Raw genomic sequence first — 24,643 nt, 5'->3', positions numbered from 1 at the left:
CGCCGCTCTCCCGCCATGCCCGGCTTCGACTACAAGTTCCTGGAGAAGCCCAAGCGGCGGCTGCTGTGCCCGCTGTGCGGGAAACCCATGCGCGAGCCCGTGCAGGTTTCTACCTGTGGCCACCGCTTCTGCGACACCTGCCTGCAGGAGTTCCTCAGGTGCGGCTCGGGGGCATCCAGGGATCGCCGGTGGCGGAGAGGGAGGGAACTACTTGGGGAGGGGCCCAGTCCCAAAGCACGCCGGGCCTTTGTCTACGCCGCGGGCCCGTGACCTCAGGGGCGCCCACCGTGACGTCACAGGGCGGCGATGTTGTCAGACCCCAGGGGAAGACCCCACGCACTTATTCGTAGGGTCCCTGATCCCAATTGCCAGGCGCCAGGCGGGAAGAACTCCGAGCCTCCCAGCCATGCGGACAAGGGAAAGACGCTTTTCCTGACCTATGGCCGGCCCTTCCCCCTCACCTGAGGGGAGCGGCCTTATCCTTGAACTTTACATCTTTCAAGGAAGAGAAGGACAAAAACCCTCTCTCCCCCACTGCACTTTAAGCCTTTGGAGAGTCCGTCGCTCTAATTTCTGTGATCCTTCGGGCGCTCAGATACCGGTCGCTATTGTTCTCCCATTTCACAGATGATGAAACCAGAGATTCAAAGAAAGGCCGCGACTTGCCCTGGGTCACACAGTCGAGGGCTTGATTGTGATTCGGGCATGGGCTCCTTGTAGTCACACAATAGAGGGAGCATTGTGATGCTACAACCCTTCCTTGAAGCGGGTGCCCTCTGGGTGTCTCTTTTCTCTTGGAGAGGGGCGGTCTTGAGTACAGCGGGTGGGCAATACACTGTTAAGGCGGGGGTCGACCCCTGAACGCCCCTGCCCACTCAAGACCCAGATCACTCCTTGTTTCTTGGGCATCCATTAAGTTTCTGGGCGCCCTGCGCGGTCTGGAATCCAACCTGCCCACTCTGGAAACTGATCGGGCTAGGGTGTGGGGAGAGGAAGTGAGAGAGCGTGGGGACTCCTGGCTAGGTCTTGCCGTCGGAGCTCGGGGATCAGCCACGGTTCAGGAGGCTGTTTGCTGCGCGGAGGGGCCCAGACCGGGAGAGCATGTCTGGGGCTCCGGCTGCAGTTATCCCACCCTCGGCTCTCCGCAGCCCCTAGCTGGCGGAAATCTCCACAGGCCCTTTGTTTTTTGTTCCCCGCAAGCCGCTCAGCCCCTGCCCTCACATACGCTCGTGCACAAGCTGCTGTCCTGCCCCCTCCTCCCCTTCCCCCTCCTTCCTCCCTGTGGTGTACACACTTAACTCCCCTACAGACACACACGGGGCCCATTGTCTCGGCAGCCCTTCCCCAGCCCTTTGGTTTCCAGATGAGGCCAGCTGAGCCAGCCCCCTCCAGCTGACCCACCCTTAACTGTGATTCAAGCCTGGGGAAGGAGAGGGGGGTGGGGACTGTCAGACCCGTTTCCCTCCCTCCCCATCTACTCCTCTGGCCCCAGTCCGTTGCTTCTGCCCCTCCCCCTCCCGGAAATCCCCTCTTCCTCTCCCACAGCCCCCTCCCCCCATCCTGTCTTCTCCCCTGGGCCTGGGCCTCCACGGCACAGCCTGGAGCAGGCTCTGTCCCTGCTTCCCCCCTTCCCTCAGCGCTAGGAGCTCTGCTGCCCGCGCTTCTAGAGGGAAAAGGTGGTTGGGCAGGCTCTGCCCCTGGTGGACACTCCTACTGTACAAGCTCGGTTGTCCATAGCCCTAGCCAAACCTTTGTCTGGGCTGGGCCCCAAGCGATAGGGTAAGCTTCTTCCTGAAGCCTAGGAACTTGTGTTACATCGTCTGCCCTGTGTCCCATCCACGCCCCCCCCCCACAGCTGTTTCCAAAACCACTAAGTCAGCACATTCCTGAATCAGCCAAGTGGACCCCTCCCCCTTTGTCCACCCCTCTTTCTTTCCCCATTCCTGCCAGAGCCATTACTCAGGTTTGCCAGTAAGACTGGGCACATACTGTTCTTGGCATTGGTGGAATGGCCAGTGGTAGTGAAGGCAGGGAGGAGATGGGTGCTAGAAATCGTTCTGGGCACCTGGGGCATGGGTCGCCCAGGCCCGGAAAGTGCCTTTAAGACAGGACTGTTGTGAGGCCTCTGCTTCCGCCTTGATGCCTGCCTGCCTCCCACCCACCTGACTCAGACCTGCCAGGAATGCCATGCCTAGGGGCCTTCAGTCCTACCAGACATGTGTGACTGGTCCTGGCTGGGGTCAGCAAGGGCATGCTGCAGGAGGAAGTGTGCCACCAGAGTCCTTGAATACTAATAGCCAGGTAGGGATTGGTGGAGAAGGGGACAACTGAAAGGAGGATGTGTCAGAAGCCTAGACAGCTGTGACCCAAGTCTCGGCTGTGTTTGCCTGGACATTTTGGCCTCCTCTGTGCCTTATGGTACAGTAGAGCCTGTCTGGGCTGCTGAAACGGATATAGACATATCCAGGTGCTACTTCATCTGTGAGCCTCCGTTCTTTCACCTGTAAATGAGAACATTTCAACTCTCCTCAAGCAGGTGGTGAGGACTGGGTGGGAATGTAAACACAGTGCCAGGGATCTTGTCTTTCCTCCCTTTTCTTTTAGGAGACACACCCTCAAAGAGGAGGGGAAGGATGGCATAAGTGGCCCCAAGCTGACCTTTGCCTTGGTTCTTGGCCTGGTACCTTCATGGGGGCTGGGTAGCCCTGGCACTTAATCTCAGCCCATCCCTGTTCACCCTCCCCATCAGCTTCAGCCCAGCCAATGAAAATGACCCAGGGGGGAGGAGGTAGCTGGGCAGTTTGTTTTTTCCCCGTGCCAGCTGCCACCTGTTGGCCAAGTGCTGTCTGAGGCAATTCTCTCTGCCTTCACTGGACCCTGAACCCCTTTTCCCAGGATTAGGGCTAGGGTCTTCTGAGGCGCTAGAGAAGTGGGTCCCCTCAGGCCTCTGCTTGCCTCATTGTCTCAGCTGTGGCTGTTTGGGAACCGGTCTGGTAAGGGATGGAGGCTCCTCTGGTTTAGGGGGTGGGGCTCAAGATCTCCCTTCCCATAATAAAGAGCCTTGACACTGTCCTCTCTCCTTTTTAGTGAAGGAGTCTTCAAATGCCCTGAGGACCAACTTCCCCTGGACTATGCCAAGGTGAGCCTGCAAAGCTAGTCGGAAGCCCAGATTCAGGCTGTTGCCCTTGGTGGAGGCTGGAACTTACTGGCAGCCAGTGGGCTCAGGGCCAGTGTCAACCCAGAATCTTGGGATCGCGTGCCCCCACAAAGGTAGCCTGTTCTCTCCCACCAGGCCAGTTTGCAAACGGAGGCCTGTGTTTGCCCTGGAGGGCAGGCACAATGCCCAGCCTATGGGGGTGCACAGAGCTGCTCTGTGCGCTTAAGAAGTGTTCCTTCCCTTTCCGGTGGCAAGTTAGACCTGTGGCTGAGGGCCAAGACCCCTGTATCAGGGGGAAGGAAGCAGAAGGTGGGGGGTGCTACAGCCTGGGACTGAGTAGGCTGATTGGCTGTCTCTCCAAAGGGTGCCAAAGGCATGTTAGGGACTCTGGGATCCAACAGCAAAGCAGACACCACCTGCCGTGCCTTTTATCTTTGGGCACAGAGCAGCAAATAGCCCAAGAGAGGCTGTTACTGGCTCTAAGTGGAGCCAAGAAACTGGGGGTGGGGAGTGGGATGAGACTTGGGGTTTATAACAGATTCTGACCCTGGCCATTTCTCCCCATTCTCGATTCCAGATCTACCCAGACCCAGAGCTAGAGGTCCAGGTGCTAGGCCTGCCCATCCGCTGCATCCACAGTGAGGAGGGTTGCCGCTGGAGTGGGCCACTTCGTCATTTACAGGTGAGGTTCTATTGGTGGGGGTGGAACTATCCCATCCTCGGCAGATGCTGACTGCAGTTCTTCCCACCAGGGACACCTGAATACCTGCAGCTTCAATGTAGTTCCCTGCCCCAATCGCTGTCCTGCTAAGCTGAGTCGCCGTGATCTGCCTGCACACTTGCAACACGACTGCCCAAAGCGGCGCCTCAAGTGCGAGTTCTGTGGCTGTGACTTCAGTGGGGAAGCCTATGAGGTGAGTGGGTCCTGGCTGAGGGTGAAGGGAGGGTGGGGCAGCAGATGGCCCAGGCATCCCTTAACTCAACCCCTCCATCATCACTACAGAGCCATGAGGGTATGTGCCCCCAAGAGAGTGTGTACTGTGAGAACAAGTGTGGTGCCCGCATGATGCGGCGACTACTGGCCCAGCATGCCACTTCTGAGTGCCCCAAGCGCACCCAGCCTTGTACCTATTGCACAAAGGAATTTGTCTTTGACACCATCCAGGTAAGACCTTTCCTGAGCTGTGGGTTGTGGGGTAGAAGATATAGGGGTCAGTCTATTGACTGCTATCTTTCTCTGTGGTCCCAGAGTCACCAGTACCAGTGCCCAAGGCTGCCTGTGCCCTGCCCTAACCAGTGTGGCGTGGGCACTGTGGCTCGGGAGGATCTGCCAAATCATCTGAAGGACAGCTGTAGCACTGCCTTGGTGCTATGCCCGTTCAAAGACTCCGGTTGCAAGCACAGGGTGAGATGCCCCTTCTTCCTGTCAACCCCTCTTTAGCCCATGAAGTCCTAGATGAAGGCTAGGTTTCCTGGCAGTTTAGTTCTTTGAGGTCCTTCCCCCTGCTGATCAGCTGCAGGTTCTTCCTAGCACCCTGTCTTCCTCATGCAGAGTTGGGCGCCTGCTACCCCTGTGCCTTCCCCTTTTGGTAACAGTCCTCCTTTCCCTCATTGCCTGGGGCTTTGCCAACAGTGCCCTAAGCTGGCAATGGCGCGGCACGTGGAGGAGAGTGTGAAGCCACATCTGGCTATGATGTGTGCCCTGGTGAGCCGGCAGCGGCAGGAGCTGCAGGAGCTGCGTCGAGAGCTGGAGGAACTATCAGTAGGCAGTGATGGCGTGCTCATCTGGAAGATTGGCAGCTATGGGCGGCGGCTACAAGAGGCCAAGGCCAAGCCCAACCTCGAGTGCTTCAGCCCAGCCTTCTATACACATAAGTATGGTTACAAGCTACAGGTGTCTGCATTCCTCAATGGCAATGGCAGTGGTGAGGGCACACATCTCTCTCTGTACATTCGTGTGCTACCAGGCGCCTTTGACAATCTCCTTGAGTGGCCCTTTGCCCGTCGTGTCACTTTCTCCTTGCTGGATCAGAGCGACCCAGGGCTTGCTAAGCCACAGCATGTCACTGAGACTTTCCACCCTGACCCAAACTGGAAAAATTTCCAAAAGCCAGGCACTTGGCGAGGCTCCTTGGATGAGAGTTCTCTGGGTTTTGGATACCCCAAGTTCATCTCCCACCAGGATATCCGAAAGCGAAACTATGTGCGAGATGATGCAGTCTTCATCCGTGCCTCTGTTGAACTGCCCCGGAAGATCCTCAGCTGAGTGCAGAGCTGGCAGGCTCAAGGGGAGAAGGGGGCATGGATGGGACATGATTTATCAGGCACTGGTTGAACCTGGAGAGGGGGCGGGACCTCCTTTCAGCTGCTTATGCTGCCTGGGTTGTTACCCTGTTTTCCCCCCTACCACTACCACCCTCAGGTGCCTCCAATTGGTGCTTCAGCCCTGGCCCCTGCGGGGAGCAGGTCTCTGGGTTATCAAGGGCTGGAAACAAGTGATCCCAGGGCCTGTCTCCCCTCCTGGGCAGGGCAGGTATGCCTTGGTGCCAACCACATTCTACCTGGACTGAGGTACCTGCTCAGGTGCTATGTCCCAAGAGCCATAGGGGGAGGGATTGGGAAAAGGAGGGGTAGTTAAAAAAAAAAAATCTGTCTTGAGATTTGATTTTTCTTTCCCCAGCTGTGTCCCTTCTGGTTATTTATTTCCTTAGCACCAGGAAGGCACAACAGGGGAGCCCTGATTTTTAATAAATCCTTAATTGTATTTATTAACTTGGTTCCAGCCTGTCTCCTCCGAGTTAGTTAAGTCCCTGGGAGGTTGGGGCTAACTGGGCAAAGGACCACTGAGAGAAGTGCTGCCACTATGACCCCAAGATCAGCTGCCCTGCTGAGTCGCCCCCTGGTGGGCACCAGGGGGAACCACAGCAGACTTTGGAAAAGACCTGATGCTGCCTCCTGGTGGTTAAATGGGAAAGGTGCAGGATAAGGCTGGAATCCCCAGTTTTTTACTCACCAAAAATCAAATGCTATGTCATAAGCCCCAGCCCCAGGCCTCTGGTACTGGGGATCGAACCCAGGGGCACTCTGTTAATGAGCTACATGCCCAACCCTTTTTTATTCAGAGGGGTCTCAGTTGCTGAGGCTGGCCTCGAACTGTGATCCTCTGCCTCCTGAGTTGTACCATCAAGCCTGTCTCCTGATGACAACTGTCATTGATTTAGTACTTTCTGGTTACAGACACTGCCAAGAACTTGATGCAAAATATTTCTTTCCGTATAGCAGTCAAGTTAAATTAACTTTTACATCATAGTAAAAGGACCTGTCTTAAGTGGGTCTTATTGAAGTTAATGAGACAATACATGTTCCTGACATTTATTCTAAGTGCTTAACAAATGTTAACCGAAGCCAGCCTATACCTGGGGACTGAATAGAGGTGTCTTCAAGATGTACAAGGCAAGCTAGGTTTGTGGCTCAGTGGTAGAGCGCGTGTGTGAGACACTGGGTTTGATCCTCGGCAACATAAAGAAAACAAAGATCTACAACTAAAAGAAAAAAAGAGATGCAAGGCACTTGAACCTTTTTGTCCATCCTTCATATAGGCCTCAGTGGCCACCTGCAGTCACCCATACTTTACCAGCTAGGGACATTAGTGAATTATTAGTACTCTTTCAGCGGTCTAGGACAGGGCTGAATTTCTTTTTTTCCCCTGGTGCTGGGTATCCTTGTGCATGCTACCCATATGCTCTACTGAGCTACAACTCCAGCCCAAAGATTCTTTTAAAACTCCAGAAATATAGCTCCAATTCTGGCAATACACTTGGGCTTGCATTTGGCAAGTTTCTTAGCTACATGGGAATTAATTATGCTCAATTCTAGATTTTGTTGAAATGATTAAATGAACTAATCAAAACCTGCCTTAGTGGTCTTGTTTAGCCTTGGGAAGAAGCCCAAGTTGTGGAAACTGTTACCTAGTAAGGGAAAGTTAAGGAATTATTTTTGTCAAAGGGTAATGTGAAAAAGCCATTTATCAGCTGACAGGGAAGGACTAAGCCAGAGCCTGGGAGCTCTCCCCTAACCATCTTTTCAAAGAAGGTACATTTCACTACCAGAAGTTGGGGCCCTAGCTGAGGAGACAAACCAGCATAGTACAGTGATACCTGGAAACTGGTAGAGAAAACTATCAGAGGAAATACCTCTACCAGGCAACAGGTGAAACTGCCCTTCCAGCATCTCAAAGAGAAACTAGAAAGCCTGAATCAAAGCTGGGTGTTCTCTGCTGCCAGGACGCTGCTATTGCACGATTCCAGGAGGGGCACATTGATAAGAACTGCCTCTAGAACTGTACACAAATCACGCAGTTGACTCCTCCAATCAGCCTGATAGGGCTGGCTCGCTCTCCAGTGCCATTTATTATTTGTGAAACTTGGGCCAGGTTCTGCATCAGTGTGTGCCTAACTCCCAAGTTGTCTCACCTGCCACTGCTTAGCTCCACATGACTTGGTGGACTGCCAAGACTCTTCTGAGGAGGATTTCTTGGTAACATGAGGAGTAAAGGGGGCAATGCATCCTTTTTGTACTGGAGACTCAACTCAGGACCTAGGTAAGCACTCTTATCACTAAGCTACATTAATTGTTAAGGCTAGCATTTGCACCACTGCCTGTAATCCACAGTGGTGTTTACCCTCTTGCACATAAATGATGTAAAGTTCTCTATTAGTCAACATGAGGAAATTTAATTCACCAAAGGAGCTTTCATGTTGCAGACTACAGCACCTCCACCTCTGTCAGAGGCCCTCAGAAATCGCAAAGCTGAAGCAGGGAAGAGAGAGGCCTAAAATTTTTTGGTTCTCTTATGGGCAAACCAGATCTCCATTTTTAACAACTCATGGTCTTTATAGTGAAAGTGGCAGAATCCTTTGGGCTGCTAGCGAGAGGCAGCAAACCATACTTACCCCCAAAATTTGACAGGCCCTAGGAGCCCAGCTTGGATGGAGGGCTGCCATCTTTCTCAACCCCCTGGGGGAGTTGCCAGGCATATGGCCTGGACTAAAATGGGGACGGTTTGAGTGGAATTAATATTACAGGACCCCACTACCACAAGTAGGGAGACAAGTTAGAAAATGACATAAGAAAACATCACCTCAAACATTCACCACAGTAAACGAATAGAACAAGGTCAAAAGGTGAGTTTTTTCTTTTTACTGGTTGATAATAATCTTAAAAACCCCATCACACCCATAAACCACCACAGGTGAGGTGAGAGATGGAGAATGAATGCTACAGTATGTGGATATAGAGTGGGGAATCCAGGTATTCCCTAGGGGTGGCACAGGATGTGTGGATAGGAGGCAGGGAGTGTGGGTAGGAGGCCCTGGCTTGGACCCTTATTGCTGGTTGGGGGTTGGCTGGCAGAGGAGCAGGGGACTCAAGGTTGAACTAGGAAACATCTCACACCAAAGGCGAGGGTAGTTCGTTGGGGGTGGGGGATCACAGTACATTTTCCATGCAGACTAGGGGTGGGAGTGAGAGCTTCAGAGACTTGCACCCCTACACAGGAAGAAATGGGTTTGAGGTTGTTTGACTTAAAGCCCCCAAATTGGTGTCTGGTCCGGTTTCCTAAAATGGCAGCTCACCTTTTGGGGAGAGGGATGGGGAAGGGGGTTACAGCAAGAATATCTGATTTGGAAATCAAGCAAGAGATAAGGGTAAACAGTAGTGCTCATTAAACTTAGAACAGCAGGACTGGAAGGGGGCCCTGGGTGAGACAGTGGCCAACACCTGGGGAGAAGGCACCACCAGAAGCTGCAGGGGCTCCTGAGGGCTCAGGGATAAGCGGGGGTACCAGTGTACACAGACAGTAGGAAAACAACTGGGAACAATAAATTAGGACTTCATGTTGCTATCATTTGGCATAACACAATCAGGCAGTTTTTTCTTTTTTTTTTTCTTTTTAAATATAAGGCAACTTGCCAACACATAATTTAAAAACTGGTCTTCAGTCACATTGCTTCAGATCACTAGAGAATTTCTGGCTAAGGAACAGTGGATAGTAAACAGAACCCAAAATCTTAAATATCAGCTTACATTCCCCAGAGACAGAAAAGGTAAGGGCTTATTTGGTTAAAAAAAAAAAAAAAAAAAAAAAAAGCCCATTGTGCATCTTTAACAGAAGATGGGTGCATAATTTACAACAAAACAAAAATCTAAGTTTAAAGTTACATAAAAGTGTTAAGTTTCTAGCCAACTAATTGTCACTTGGGAATGAGATGTGTTGAGCATGGAGTAGGTGGGGGATGCTCTGAGAATGGACTGTGGTAGGAGGGGCTGTTTCCAATATAAGCCCATCTCCACTAGTTAAAACCATGCTCATTTGGTTGAGGAAGAATTCAAAGAGCTTAAGGCTTTGTGTTTGTTTTTTCTTTTCTCTCCTTTCTTCATTAAACTGAGGGGCTGCAAAGGAGGTGATTAGGAGGGTGAATGTACCTGTGGGGCCACTCATACACAATGCTACTCAAACCCACACTACATTCATACAGAAACATGACATTTAAAACTTACAGTGTAGAACAATATTCTTAGCCAGTGTAGAGAGAACCAAATGCTTTTTTTTTTTTCTTTTTGTTTTTGGTGTTTTAAATTTCAAACTCCAATGTGATCATCCCTTACCTACCTAATTCCTTGAGTAAGGTAGTTTTTGTTCTGCTTTTCTGGAGGGCAGAGGGGAGAGGGTAGGAGGATAAGGACACAGTTAAGTTAGGAGAGAGGCAACAGTGAGAAGGGGTATGCTAGATGGCCACTGAATTTCTCCAGGTCTGGAAGCAAAGTCAGGAAACAAGATGCCAATACAAAGACATTTTTCTCCATGTAGCAAAGACTATGGCCAAATACCTGCAAGATGGCCTTGAGTCCAGTGTGGCAAAGGCAAACACAAGTGCAGTGGCTATAGAAAGCAATATAAAAGCAAACCAAAGCCTTTAGTAAGGAGTGGGGAGGAGATGAAGAATAGGTCAGTTTTGATTTGAGATCTTTGGGTGAATAAGGATTGAGCTTCCAGAGCACTTGCAAAATCTGGCTTATTAGTTCTAAAGGGAGAGGCCTAGCTTAGGGCCTAAGGCCCCTTCCCTTAGTCACACTTCAGTCCTAAGGGAAACAGGTAGAGGTTCAGGAAAAGATGGAAGGAGGTTGGTGGGAAATGGCCAAGGTGAAGACAGACTAATAGGCAGGCAGTGGAGATGATAAAATCCTGGCTTCAGGGATACATTGTTAACATGAAAACAAAAGTTGCTGAAAGGGAGGACAAGAGAACCCCTTCTTCCCCTAATTGGATTCCGTCAAGTTCCCTCCCTTAAATGTCTTAGAATGATCACACTGGAGCAGTGAAACTTTGAAACTATCCAGTTACTTAAAGTAAGACTAAACCTAGAAGGGTGATGTATGAAGTGTTGCTTAAGGAGGGCACCATGGCTCCCTATCTATACCCCGGGTGCTGAATATGAAGACTTCGACTATCAGTGGGATCAGGGGCTCGGCTGCCAGGGGCTCGGTGGGCCTTGCTCAGCATGGCCAGGCTCTGTTCTCGGAAGCAGGCCTGTTGGAAATCCCCACTCAGGTAATCCACCGTTTGCATCAAGCTGTTCTGGCTTGCCACTGGACCGCCCCCAGTCCCTGCTCGGTAGTGGGCCCCAGGAGCTGCCGCACAGTCGAGGGGTGCACCTGTGGGCTGCCCACCGTGGAACGGCATGGCAAGGTCCTGAGACCCCGAGCTGTCGCTATTGGGAGTGGGCAGAATGTTGTTCCATAAGGGTTGGAAGTAGTGACCATTGGGGTAGGCCAATGGGGCTGCCAGGCCGTTGACTGGTGGGGATGGGGTCGGCTTCTCCAGGGGTGGCTTCAGGTGGAACGACTGTGCCAGGCAGAGTTCCTGCGGGTAGGCAGGGGCCTTACTCACAAAGCCAGGCCCTGCCAACTCACGTCCTGCTGCATGCTTGCCTGTCAGGCCAGGGGCTGGTGTCCCACCAGCCTCGCTGCACATCTGTTGTAGGTGGGCCAGCTGGTGCTGGTTCCAGGCAACTGGCTTGAGGTCGCTAGAGTAGCCAGTGGGGGCTCGAGAGATGCCTGTGGGCAAGTTGACAGGACCTGTGGCAGGCAATGCGGCTGGAGCCGCATGGGTGTGCTCCATGGGATTGACCACACATGAAGGCATTGGTGTGGGGACGCTGTGGGTTGATACCCGAGTGCTTGCATTGATGAGCAGACTGCGACTAATGGGGCTGGGGTTGGCGATCTGGCCCTCACACACTGAGGTAGTGCTGATGCCTGCCCTCGTCTGGCAAAACTGGTTGATCTGGTGCACGATGCTGCTCAGGTCCGGGGGCTGGCTGTGCTGCAGGGTGGCCGCCATTGAAAGGGGGATAGTTGAGGTAGACACGGTCACATTCGGGGGGGCATCTGAGTCTGGCATCTTCCGGCCTCCATGCAGCAAGGGATTGGGGGGGTGCTGGAGACCCTGGTGAGCCAGGGCCTGAGGGTGGACCAAGCCCTGGGTTTGGGCCATGGGCTGAGTATGGCCCAGGCCCTGAGGCTGCTGGAGGCTCTGAGGGTGAGACAGCGCCTGTGGTGGCGGGATACCCTGAGGGTGCTGCAGTGTCTGGGGAGGGGCATGGGCCAGGGTCTGTGCATGCTGCAGGGCCTGCTGGCGGGCCAGAGCCTGGGCCTGGGGATGGGCTAAAGTGCTTGGTGCCACAGTAGCATAGGGTGCCACTGGGGGGTTCATGATGGCCTCAGGGAGTAACCGGGCTCGGGTGCCGTCAAAGTCCTTGAGTATGCTTTTGGCTGGCACTTTGACAATGGCAAGCAGGCCTGCCTTGGTGGCAGCCTGAGTCGGGTAGGGGCTGTAGCGCTGGGCTGATGTGTCGAGGCCGTTCACAGTACGACGAACGTGTTTCCGCTGGGGAACCTTCACACTGTTGGGGAAGATTTTTATAGTCAGTGGGTTGTTTGCGACCTTCTTAGCATACGCATCCAATTCGGCTGGGGTAGGATAGTGAGCAGTTCTCATTTTCTGTGTAGTGTCCCCTAGAGAGAAAGAGAGGGGAAGGAGAGCAAAGAGGGAGGGAGCTCATCAGTGCCAAGCCAACTAGCCCTTCTAGACTCCCCTGTTGAGATCCTAGGAAAGGGGTGGGGATTAGGTTGTCATCTGCAGCTTTCACTGCAGATTTAGCCTCCGCCCTCACAATCATGGGCACTGCTAACATTTAGTATAGTACAGTGGGCCAGGCAGGCCTTGTGTTAAGCGATAGGTTATCTCAATGATCTTCATGACTGTTGGAGAAGGTAAGTACTATCATGTCCTCATTTTATAAATGAAAAACTGCAAAGCAGCTTTCTAAGACTCTCATGGTAGAGAGCCAGAACCTAACCAATTCTCACATAGCTAACCAAGAGTTCTTCCCCTACATGGAACTTTTAAGTTCCTACCAGCCCAAGCTGATATGGGGGTTGAAGGTTCTAAGCAGAGTAGCATGTCAGGAACACTCAAGTCCCTTCCTATAACACTCTGGTAAAAAGGGTACCCACAGTGGCTACTGTTCAGCCTGCAGTGGCCAGTGAGGCATCAAACTTTCCCTTGTGCCTTCCTTGGCAGCTGGGGTGCCATGGGTAGACATGTCCATCTGGCACAGCTGACAGAATGCTTCTTTTTCAGGAGCAGAGGAAGAAGCTGTCAACATCTCTTCCTCATCCATGTCACAAGTTCACTTTTGTTTAAGTTTATTCTGTGCCTTACTGGGTGAAGATCAAAAGGCTTTATTTATTTCCCTGTGTGGAGGGTGATAATAAATGACAGGGCAGCAGGGAGGGAACTGAGCATCTTTAAGTCCTGGGTGCCAAAAATAGTTCCTTTTTGGTCCACAGCAACTGTCACTTTCCAAAAAGAAAGAGGAAAACCTGCCTTCCCTTGGAGACTGCGGAAATACCCACTCAATGTGCCTCATTAATGTTAACAGTCTCTTTGTTCCCATCTCCCAGGGCCTCCCATCAGGAGGCTCCAGCGGATGTAGGGCTTCCAAAAAGGAAAAGGTTCCCCGAACAATAGCTCTTTAAGGATGCCTGGCTCCTGCAAGGGGTCTCTGCTTAGTGCTCACTCTCTCAAAGGAGGGACTCCCCTGAGTATACACAAAAGGTGCTTAATAAATGCTTGCTGAATGAGAAAGTACACACATTGACTGCCCAAAGGAGAAGGAAAGTGCTTGGCTGTGGGCCTGGGCTCAGATAGTCGACTCCCTCCCTGTTTCCTCCCTTGCAGAAGACAGACAGGACAGATCAAGGACTCATCTGCTGAATGCCCAGCTTGTGGCCTCAGCTGGCCTTGGCCCAAAGTAGACCCCATTCAAGTCACTGGGCACCAACTGGAACAAGAGCAAACTAGTGAATGTCTTAAATGGAAAAGGGCACAGCTGCCTATGTTTGGTGACATTGCTGGTTAGCTGGCAACAACTGCTTAGAAACTGCTGCTCTCTGAAGCAGGAAAAGAAAGCTCAAGTTTAGGAGGGACGGGGAAATTTGGTCTCATGCTCAAAAAAAAAAAAAAAAAAAAAAAGACAGTCGTAAGTGAAAAGAGAGCATACAGAGAAGAAAAAGGTCTGTTCCTTCAAATACTTTTTTTTTTTTTTAAAGAGAGTGAGAGAGGAGAGAGGATAGATAGAGAGAGAGAGAGAGAGAATTTTTAATATTTTTTAGTTCTCGGCAGACAACATCTTTGTTGGTATGTGGTGCTGAGGATCTAACCCGGGCCGCACGCGGGCAAGGCGAGCGCGCTACCGCTTGAGCCACATCCCCAGCCCCCTTCAAATACTTAATAGATGTCTCCTATATATTTAAGGACCTGCTTTAAGGACTTGCTTTACTTGCTGAGGATAGGATAGATGCTCATGCATAAATGAAATAAATGTTGTGAATATCTGCTTTGGGAATGGTCATTAAAAAGATAAATATGCCAGGCGTGGTGGCGCATGCTTGTAATCCTAGTGACTTGGGAGGCTGAGGCAGGAGGATTGCAAGTTTAAATCCAGCCTCAGCAATTTAGCGAGGCCATAAGCAACTCAGTGAGACCCTGTCTCTAATAAAATATAAAAAAGGGCTGGGGATTTGGCTTGGTGATTAAGTGCCCCCGAGTTCAATCTCTGGTACCACTCCTCCAAAAAAAAAAAAAAAAAAAAGATAAACGTGAGGTGATGCTTGGTGGCACACGCCTGTAATACCAGCAGCTCAGGAGGCTAAGGCAGGCTGATTAACAGGCTGATCACAAGTTCCAGGCCAGCATCAGCAACTTCGTGAGACCCTATTTATAAGTAAAAAATAAAAACGGTTTAGCACATCTGGGTTCAGTCTACAGTACAAAACAACAACTAATGGTGACAACTGAGGGCAAGAAGAAGGGGAAGGTAGGGAGGCCCAGAAATCTCCTATCCACAAGGCAGGACTATCTGATCAGAGTATAAAGCCCTAAAATCAGGGTTTCGGTTCTATCATTTCTTTTAAGCCACTGACCCTAAATGGACTTCAGTCACCATTCAGAGTGGCTATTTTCTGTCCCTTCTTAGTCTCCTGGACAAGAATTAAAAAAAAAAAAAAAAAAAGTAGTAGTAGTAGTAGTAGTAGCAGTAGTAGTAGTAGTAGTCTGGGATCACTAAGAGCTAAACTCAGGGCAGCAGAATTCTAGCACAGGGGCTGGGGATGTGGCTGGGGCTGTGGCTAAAGCGGTAGCCCGCTCGCCTGGCATGCGTGCGGCCCGGGTTCGATCCTCAGCACCACATACAAAGCTGCTGTGTCCGCCAAAAACTAAAAAATAAATATTAAAATTCTCTCTCTCTCTTAAAAAAAAAAAAAAAGAATTCTAGCACAAGTTGCCCTGATTAGCCACTGTACATAAGAGTCTGACTGGTCAGAATCATGAGATAATCCTAGTACTGTGCCTTACCCGAAGCAGACACAATTAGTATAGGTACTGCATGACTGAACAAGTGGGGCTCAGCTGAGGAATGGAAGGCAGAAGCTGCTGGGTATTAGTTCAGACATGAAATATAGGTCTGCCTTCGGGTCCTCAACACCACTTCTGCGTAGGTGGGCTTTTCTCCTTGAAATCCAATTAGGAGGCAGAGGTACAATAAGTAGCTTCTTGAATAAGAGTTCCTTTCTTCCAACTCTCAGGTTGGTTTTCTCTGTGAGAGGAAAGAGGTCAGGTTGGCCTCATTCAGGAATATGGAAAGGATACTTAATGATACTGATTAGTTCTCTCTCTCCTATCTTCACTGATGCTGGCAGTGGTAACAAGGACAGTCAAATGAAGCAATCAGAAATAAAGAAAAATAAGGGTGGGAAAGGTGCGCACAAGGTACATACAGAATCCTTCCCCTCACCCTCAGTAGGGTGGAATGATTGAACCCAGGGGTGCTCTACCAACTGAGCTGCAACCCCAGTCCTTTCATTTTTGAGATAGTACCTCAGTAAGTTGCCCAGTTGGACTTAGACTTGGAATCCTCCTGCTTCAGCCTCCTGAGCCACTCTTTTTTCCTTCTTCTTTTTTGTTTTATTTTGTACCAGAGATTGAACCCAGGGGTGCTTAACCACTATGCCATATCCCTAGCACCTCTAACCCTTTTTCTTGGAACCAGGGATTGAGTGAGGAGTAGAATTCTTAGGTCATGAAATTGTTTTGAAATTTTCACCAAATTAAAAAAAAATACATAGAAGAATGCTGGGTATACAATAGATATTCCATTATTATGAGAAAAATGTTCATATCAAATTAGGGTTTTTTTTTTTTTTGGGGGGGTGTTGCCGGTACTAGGGTTAAACCTAAAGGTACTTAACCTTTCTTTCCTTCTTTCTTTATTTGAGATGGGGTCTTACTATGTTGCCCAGGCTGGCTTTGAACTCCACGATACTCCTACCTCAGCCTTCTAAGTATCTGGAACTATAGAAGCATTCAACCACAACCAGCTTCTTTCTCAAAACTTTCTTATCACATCCCACACAAGCATGTTGGCACCTTCCTTTTGTAAAATATTCCTTTATATAATCAACACAAATACCACAGTTCTGTAAGAAATTTAGTTAAATATCTGGAACCAATGGTGTCATTAATAGAGATATAAAATAGGACTATGAATTGGGATTCCATGGTTAGAAAACACTATAGTTTTGTCCAGGAGCTAGAGTAAAAAAAAAATCTTGAATCTGGGGCTGGGGCTGGGGCTGTAGCTTAGTGGCAGAGCTCTTGCTTAACATATGTGAGGCACTGGGTTCAATCCTTAGCACCACAAAAAAAATAAATAAACAAAACTATGCTATCCATTGATAACTTAAAAAAAAAATTAAAACAAAAATCTCGAATCCAATCTTCCCTAAAGAGACTGCTCTGCTTACTCATCTATTCTAAAGGCCAAAAGACTGGAGAGAAACAGGCAAGTGTGTTTTAAACACAGGCTTTGGAGACTGATCTGATTAAGTTTTGGCCTAGTCACTGACACAGATAAATGACAAATCCTTAAAAGAAAAATAAGAGAACCAATAATCCTAGTGACTCAGGAGGCTGAATCAAAAGAATTCCAAATTCAAGGCCAGTCTCAGCAATTTGGCAACTAAACAACTTAGTGAGACCCTGTTTCAAAACAGAACACCGCTGGATATGATGGTGAACACCTGTAATCCCAGTGACTTGGGAGACTGAGGCAGGTGGATTGCAAATTTGAGGCCAGTATCAGCAACCTACTGAGGTCCTAAGCAATTTAGCAAGACCCTGTCTCCAAAAACAGTCTGGGGATGTAGCTTAGTGGTAAAACACCGCTAGGTGTAATCCCTAGTACCAAAATGAAAAAAAGAAGGAAGGAAGGAGAGTCTCTTATATAATAATACTAAGGAATGAATGAGAACATATGGCTAGGTGCAGTGATGTATGCCTGCAATCCCAGCTACTTGGGAGGGTAAGGCAGGAGGATAACCTGAGCACCTAGGAGTTTGTGACTAGCTTGAGCAATACAGTGTCTCCTCATCTTAAAAAGAAAAAAGAGAGAGAGAGAGAGGGAGGGAGGGAGGGAGGGCCAGAGCCCGCACACAGGAGCTGGATGTGTTGGCACACACCTGTAGTTCCATCACAGTAACCTGGGAGGTCAGGCAAGGAGCAGACACTGTATCAATTAAAAAAAAAGCTGGGTTTGGTGGTGTATGCCTATAACCCAAAGGCTTGGGAGGCTGAGATAGGAGAATTCCAAGTTCAAGACCAGCCTCCGACTCAGTGAGACCCTAAGCAACTTAGCAAGATACTGTCTCAAAATAAAAAATAAAAAGGGCTGGAGATGTGCTCAGTGGTAAAACACCACTGGGTTCAATCCTCAGTACCAAAAAATTTTAGAAATAATTTATTTTCTTTTTAATTTAAAAAGGATTGGGGCTGTAGCTCAGTGCTTGCCTAGCATGTGTGACACACTGGATTCAATCCCTAGTACCATCCAAAACACCCCCCAAATCAAACCAAACAAATGAACAAGGATCTGTTCTGAAGACATTAAAAATAGCATGTGGCACATGTCTAGCAGTCAACAAATGTTAGCTATTATTTCTAACAATAATGAATTTATCCAGTCATTGGGTAAATAACCCATTCCAGGGCCCTCCACTAGGGGGTAGACAGGCATCTAAAGTGGTAAAAGGTAACTTGGGCATTTGTCCCAAGACCTCTAAGTCTCTGCCATAAAGTGGGATCAGTTATTATTTAAAAGATGGAGTGAGGACCAAGGACTTTTGACCATTTCAGCCATTTTCACAGTGAATACTTTATGAGCCACTATTATATACCTGGATCCTGAGCTGGGGAAATGAGCAGAGGTTTGGCAAGGGTAAGGAAGAAAAACTTTCAAAATCACATTTTATTGGCCATTTTAGAAGATGGTCAGAGAAAAAGTACAGAGTTCTAAAATAGCTGAAGACTCTTAAATGACACTATGGCATTTCTAGAAGAATTCCATGAAAGCATCCACGTATAATCCCAGTGACTCAGGAGGCTAAGGCAGAGGACCCCAACTTCAAGACCAGCCTGGGCAACTTAGTGAGACCAGCCTCAAAATAAAAATTAGAAGGACTGGGGATATAGCTCAATGGGGAAGTGATCCTGGGTTCAGTCCTCAGTACCCTGCACAAACACACACATAAAATGATGGGAAATGTTTTATATTCACACACACATATTGAAAAGGAAGGGGAGAAAGGGACAAAGGGAAGGAGAAGAAAAGAGTTAGAAAGGATCAGTCCTACCATTTTGAACACAAGGGCACTAAAGCCTGGAGAAAAGCCTTTAGCCAAATGACTTCACATGCTGGGCCAAGAAACTACATACTACATCTCCTGACACTTTGTCCACCTCCACTACCTTGCTACCTTCAGATGTTTCTTCATTTTTTCCTTTTCCTTTCCCTCCCTTCGTTCCTTCCTTTGCAGTGCTGGGGATTAAACCTGGCTCCCTGTGCATAGTAGGCAAGTGCTCTATCCCTGAGTTAAATCCTGAGCCCAAGATAAATCAAAATATAAAGTACCTTAAGCTATAAACACCTGTGCACCATTCTATTCCACCAACCTCTGTGTCTAGCAATTTGTAAAACCTGTCTGAAGGGCTAGGAATGTGGCTCACTGGGAGAGCACATGCCTAGAATGTGTGAAGCCTTGAATTCAATTCCTAATACCCCAAAGGGAGGGGAGAAAACAAACAAACAAACAAACAAACAAAAAAAACCTCACACCCTCCTAAGGATGTAGGGCAGAAAAAGGATAAATAGCAGAGTCTAAAAAATATTTTTGCTTTTTGTGCTGTGGACTAAATAAACTTAGGGCCTCCAGCATGCTATAAGCATTCAAGCATTCTATTATTGACCAATACAACCAGCCCAAACCACAAAAATATTTTTATGGGGGGCTGGGGTGGTGGCTCAGTGGTAGAGGGCTTGCCTAGCACATGCGAGGCCCTGGGTTTGCTCCTCAGCACCATATAAAAATAAATAAAATAAAGGTATTGTGTCCAACTTAAATAAATAATACATATCTAAAAAAAAAAACAAAACTTTTTTTATTTACTACAGCTGATGGGCCTGGGCTTTGGTTACTGGGCTCCACATTACCTTAACTGTAACTGTTTAATGGTAGCAGGTATGTCACATTATAGGATGTTTTCTTTGAGGGGTGAAAAAAGAAAGCAGGTAAGCTTAAGCACTATTAAATCACCTCTTCTGCAAAGGTTGGGTATGTTTAATGATAGTAACAAGAAAGCTAGAGGGGATCAAATACATATCCTCCATATGAAATATAACAGCCTAAAACAATAATATCTCAGTATGTGTGTGTCTGTTGCTGGGGATCAAACCAGAGCTTCATGCATGTCCATATCTTAATTCTTTTTTTTTTTTTTTTTAAGCGGAGGGGTACTGGGGATTGAACTCAGGGGCACTAAACCACTGAGCCATATCCCAAGCCCTACTTTGTATTTTGAGACAGAGTCTCACCAAGTTGCTTAGTGCCTCACTGTTGCTGAGGGTGGCTTTGAACTTTCGATCCTTCTGTCTCAGCCTCCAGAGCCTCTGGGATTACAGGCACGAGCCCTTGAACCCTGCCAATATCTCAATTCTTAAATCCATAACTGAAGACAGTGGTTATCAGAGGCTATTTGGGGCTGCTTTTAGGAAAACAAAGTGGAGATCTAAAGTCAGCATCAAGTGGTGCACACTTGTAATGCCAGTAACTTGGGAGGCTGAGGCAGGAAGACAAGTTCAAAGCCAGCCTTGGCAATGTAGCAAGACCCTGTCTCAAAATAAAAAATAAAAGGGCTAGGGATATAGTTCAGTGGTAAAACACCCCTAGGTTCAATCCCCAGTCTCTCAAAAAAATATAAATAAATAAATAGTCAACACTATTTGCATTTTCCCTTAAATGGCTCTTCCCTTGATATATCTCTGAGTGAAGTTGCTGTAGTGTGTTAAGCAATCTAGAAAAAAACGAGTTTTCTCTTTGTCATCTTATTGTATATATCCAAGTATATTTCCTCTCCAATTGTGCCTAAAAGCCTAGAACTAGGCACAGTGAAGTTAATGTGATGATTTGGATGACGATGGAAAACAAAATTTCATCACTAAATTATCATTCAGGCTAGGTATACCTCTCAGTAGTTAGAGCAATTACTAGGATGAGTCAGGCCCTGGGTTCAGTCCTCAGCACTGCAAAACAATTTTTTTTTTTTTGGAAAGTGAGAGAAAGGCTGAGTTCATCAAAGCTGGTATTAGAGAACTGGCTTATATATTAGGGAGTTGTAGAAGAAAACTGTCACCTTCAGCTTTGTCCTTTCACAAAACTGGATTTGTCAGACAAATTCAAAACTATCAGGTTCTGAGTCTATGCTCTCTCAAAAGGCTAGTTTTTTTCCCCCCCCAGTGTATATGGGGTGCTAGGGATTGAACCTAGGACTTTGCCCACGCTAGGCACATGCTCTCCCTCTGAATTATACAGTCCAAAACTAGACCACTTTTAACTTCTGATGATCTCGTAGAACAGGGGTGGCAAACTACAGCCTGTATACCAACTCCAGCTGTTTTTGTAAAAATTTTTATTGGAGGGCTAGGGTTGTAATTCACTGTATGTGAGGCACTGGGTTCAACTGTCAGCACCTCATATAAATAAATAAAAATAGGGGCTGGGGTTGTGGCTCGGCAGTAGAGTGCTCACCTAGCACATGTGAGGCCCTGGGTTCGATCCTCGGCACCACATAAGAATAAATAAATAAAATAAAGGTATTGTGTCCAACTACAACTAAAAAATATTTTTTAAAAAAATAAAAATATGCCCTTCAATAGATGAATGGATTAAAAAAATATGGAGGGCTGGGGATGTGGCTCAAGCGGTATCACGCTCGCCTGGCATGCGTGCGGCCCGGGTTGGATCCTCAGCACCACATATAAACAAAGATGTTGTGTCCGCCGAAAACTAAAAAATAAATATTAAATAAAAAATTCTCTCTCTCTCTCTCTTTCTCTCTCTCTTTAAAAAAAATAAACTTTAAAAAAATGTGGAATTTATACACAATGGAATATTAATCAGCACTAAAAAATAACAAGATCATGGCATTTGCAGGCAAATGGATAGCATTAGAGCAGATTATGCTAAGTGAAGTTAGCCAATCCCTAAAAAACAAATGCCGAATGTCTTCTCTGATATAACGGGGGTGACTCAAAATGGGATAGGGAGGAAGAGCATGAGAAGAAGACCACCACTAAATAGGGAAGAGAGGTGAGAGGGAAAAAAAGGGAGAAGGGGAGTTGCATGGAAGATGGAAGGAGAACCTCATTGTTATACAGAATACATATATGATGTTGCGATGAGAAAAAGAAAAGTGTGTCACATTAGATTGGATAGAGACAAAGGATGGGAGAGGAGGAGAGGAGTAGGGGGGATAGGAAGGGCAGCAGAATGGAATAGACATTATGATTGATGTATGTACATTCCATGTATGTATTATATGACAAAATACATTCTGCTGTTATGTATGACTAAAAAAAATAAAAATAAATCATATGGTTAAAAAAAGAATAAAATTTTAAAGACCTATAAAAAAATAAAAATAAAAATAAAATAAAGGTCCATCAGCAACTAAAAAATAATTTTAAACATTTTTTTATTGGAACATACATATTCCTTTGTTTACATATTGTCTATGGTTGTCTTTGCCCTATAATGGCAGAACTGAATATACAGAGACTATGTGGCCCACAAACCAAAAACTATTTTCAATCTGGCCTTTATAAAAAAAAAAAAAGTTTGTGGCTCAGCGTTAGAGTGCTCGCCTAGCATGTGCGAGGCCCTGGGTTCAATCCTCAGCATCACATAAAAATAAATAAAATAAAGGTATTGTGTGCAACTACAGTTAAAAAATAAATACATTTTAAAAAAAAAGTTTGGTAAATTTTGTTTTGTTTTGGGGACTGGACACAGGGCACTCTACCACTCAGCTATATACCCAGACCTTTATATTTTGAGGCAGGGTCTTGCTAAATTGCCCAGGGTGGCCTTGAACCTGCAAGCTTCCTGCCTTAGCTTCCCCAATTGCTGGGATTACAGGCATGCACTAGCACACCCACCTTGCTAATTCTTGTAAAGGATTCAGCTAAGATGCTTAAGCACTCTGTTCTATTAAAGGAAAACCTCACTATCTCATTGATAACCCCTTTTGTGTTCTGAAGGGAGGGTTCACACCAAATTCAAAGCTGTTTTTATATCTGATATTATATGTAATAATTAGCCAAGAATGGAATATTTTTCTTGCATGTCATGTAGTGCAGGGATAGAAGGCAAGAATCTGGGAAAATATGAACTACAATGATCCAATTTAAGTAATTAAGACAGGAATCTTAACAGTTCTCAAAGGCTCAATCTTATGGGAATTATACTAGCAGGCAAATGCCCAGAGAGGCTGAGAAAGCTAGCTCACAACTCTTCAGAGGACAAGAGTTCCTTTACTTACTGTGAACTGAAGTCACACTGGCTCAGAAGGCAGACAACAAAACCAAAGGGAACTATCTGTTTCCATGGTACAGTGTACACAGGTCAAAACAACATAACAGTGTAAATAGTTTACTTCAGAGATACGGTAAGTAATCTGGACTATAAGTTTTCATCCAGTTCCTCAGGGGGTTAACTGAAACATGTTTTTGAAGGGTACGTATCTTATAAAGCACCTTAGTAACAATTAAAATCACATAAACTGGAGAACTGTAGTATTTAAGAGGATTTCTGTAAGATATAAAAGTTATCTCACATTGCTGACAGGTAAGGGCTTTTGCAACTGCTCTCCTGACAAATACCTTGGAGGTACAAAATTCAAAATCAACATGCCCCAGATATGCCTCTGGGATAACTCACATGTAGGGACTAAACAAAGGATCACACATCCTTTCTTGGGGATCCAGATTACTTACATTTCTGAAGTCCAGTGTTCATCTGCGTGTGAGAAAGAAGCTGAAAGGACAGGTCACCTGGCCCTGGTAAACAGGCTAGCATGGCAGACCGGCATCAACACAACATGGGGCAGTGGCTCACACTGTAATGACAAAAAAACAAGGTCATGGAACACAAGGCAATTCATTCAGGGAAGATACCAGGGAAATCAGATATGAGCAGCACAGGCCCAAGTTTAGGTAGATAAACAATTTAATTAACAGTATGTTTGCTGAATAATATATCTACATGTTTATTTGTAGCACCAACCATTCTGATGGCTAAAATGTTATTTCATTCAGCATAGATGTACGAGTGGAAAAAATACCTATTCATACAAATAATTGGAAAATAAGGTATATTTGTAAAGTTTCCACTTTCTTAACAAGTACTAGAACTTACAGTAAGATGACTAACAAAAGCACCCAAAATCCAACTTGTGATCTGGTAATCAATCCTAACTCACTTTTAAAATAAAGGAGTCAGGTGCAATGGATCACGCCTATAATCCCAGTGACTAGGGAGGTTAACCCAGGAGGATTACAAGTTGAAAGCCAACTTCAGCAACTTAGGAAGACCCCATCTCAAAATAAAAGAAATAAAAGGGGGACTCGGGTGTAGCTCAGTGATAGAGTGTGTGCCTGGTACATGTGAGGCACTGCTAAGTTCGATCCTTAGTACCACATAAAAATAAAAAAAATAAAACAAAGGTATTGTGTCCATCTACAACTTTAAAGGGACTGGGGCCAGGTGTTGTGGTGCATGACTGTAATCTCAGCCTCTCAGAAGGCTGAAGCAGTAGGATCACAAGTTCAAAGCCAGCCTCAGCAAAAGCAAGGTGCTTAAGCAGCTCACTGAGACCCCATCTCTAAAAACAATAGGGCTAGGGAGGGACATGACTCAGTGTTCGAGTGCCCGAGTTCAATCCTCAGTAAGGAAAAAAAAAAGATTGGGCTGGGCATGGTGGTGCATGCCTATAATCTCAATAGCTTGGGAGGCCGAGGCAAGAGGATTGTGAGTTCAAAGCTAGCCTCAGCACTTTAGCAAGGCCTGGTGATGTGGCTCAGTTGTTAAGCATATTTGGGTTCAAACCCTGGTATCAAAATAAATGAATGAAAATCAAAAACAAAGAAATAAAACCAAGAAGGAACAAAGAATCCTAGGACATCCAATTAACTGGTTTTATTGTTGTTGGGGTTTTTTTTTTTTTTTTTTTTTTTGGCTTTTGCTGAGGCTTCCTTTGAACTCCCTATCCTCCTGGTTTAGACTCCCAAGCCATTGGGATTACAGGCATGTGCCACTGTGCCTGGCGCACACCCCCCACACACACTTTTTTTTTGTGTGTGTGTGATATTGGGGATTGAACCCAGGGCTTTATGCATGCAAAACAAGCACTGTACCAATTGAGCTATATCCCCAGCCCCCCTGGAGCCCTTTTCATTTTTTAAATTTTGAAATAGG

The 24,643-nt window shown here is 47.0% G+C and overlaps 2 protein-coding genes across 6 annotated transcripts in view; one reads left to right on the top strand and one right to left on the bottom strand.

Annotated features, from left to right (window-relative positions):
• TRAF4 (TNF receptor associated factor 4) lies at positions 1-6,683 on the top strand. Its single transcript, XM_081271847.1, has 7 exons — positions 1-158; positions 3,088-3,139; positions 3,735-3,839; positions 3,910-4,071; positions 4,161-4,322; positions 4,407-4,562; positions 4,791-6,683. Exons 1-7 carry the CDS (start codon positions 16-18, stop codon positions 5,421-5,423), a joined length of 1,413 nt encoding a protein of 470 aa, XP_081127973.1. The 5' UTR covers positions 1-15; the 3' UTR covers positions 5,424-6,683.
• Positions 6,684-9,327: 2,644 nt separating this feature from the next.
• Positions 9,328-24,643, bottom strand: part of FAM222B (family with sequence similarity 222 member B) — a 75,754-nt gene continuing 60,438 nt past the window's right edge. For 3 of the 5 annotated variants that reach the window (XM_081270987.1, XM_081270989.1, XM_081270988.1), the window contains 2 exons: positions 23,164-23,285; positions 9,328-12,232 (listed from right to left, as the gene is read on the bottom strand). In XM_081270987.1, the coding sequence (XP_081127113.1) occupies positions 10,626-12,232; positions 23,164-23,245 (1,689 nt within the window). In that variant the 5' untranslated portion in view covers positions 23,246-23,285 and the 3' untranslated portion in view covers positions 9,328-10,625. The remainder of the gene's footprint in view (positions 12,233-23,163; positions 23,286-24,643) is intronic. The other 2 variants (XM_081270990.1, XM_081270991.1) reach the window with 1 other exon arrangement.

This window comes from Spermophilus citellus, assembly GCF_964194105.1.
Source record: "Spermophilus citellus genome assembly, chromosome: 17".
NCBI classification, from domain to species: domain Eukaryota; kingdom Metazoa; phylum Chordata; class Mammalia; order Rodentia; family Sciuridae; genus Spermophilus; species Spermophilus citellus.
The sequence above is the reverse complement of the archived record's forward strand: the minus strand, read 5'-3'. Positions and strand labels throughout refer to the sequence as shown.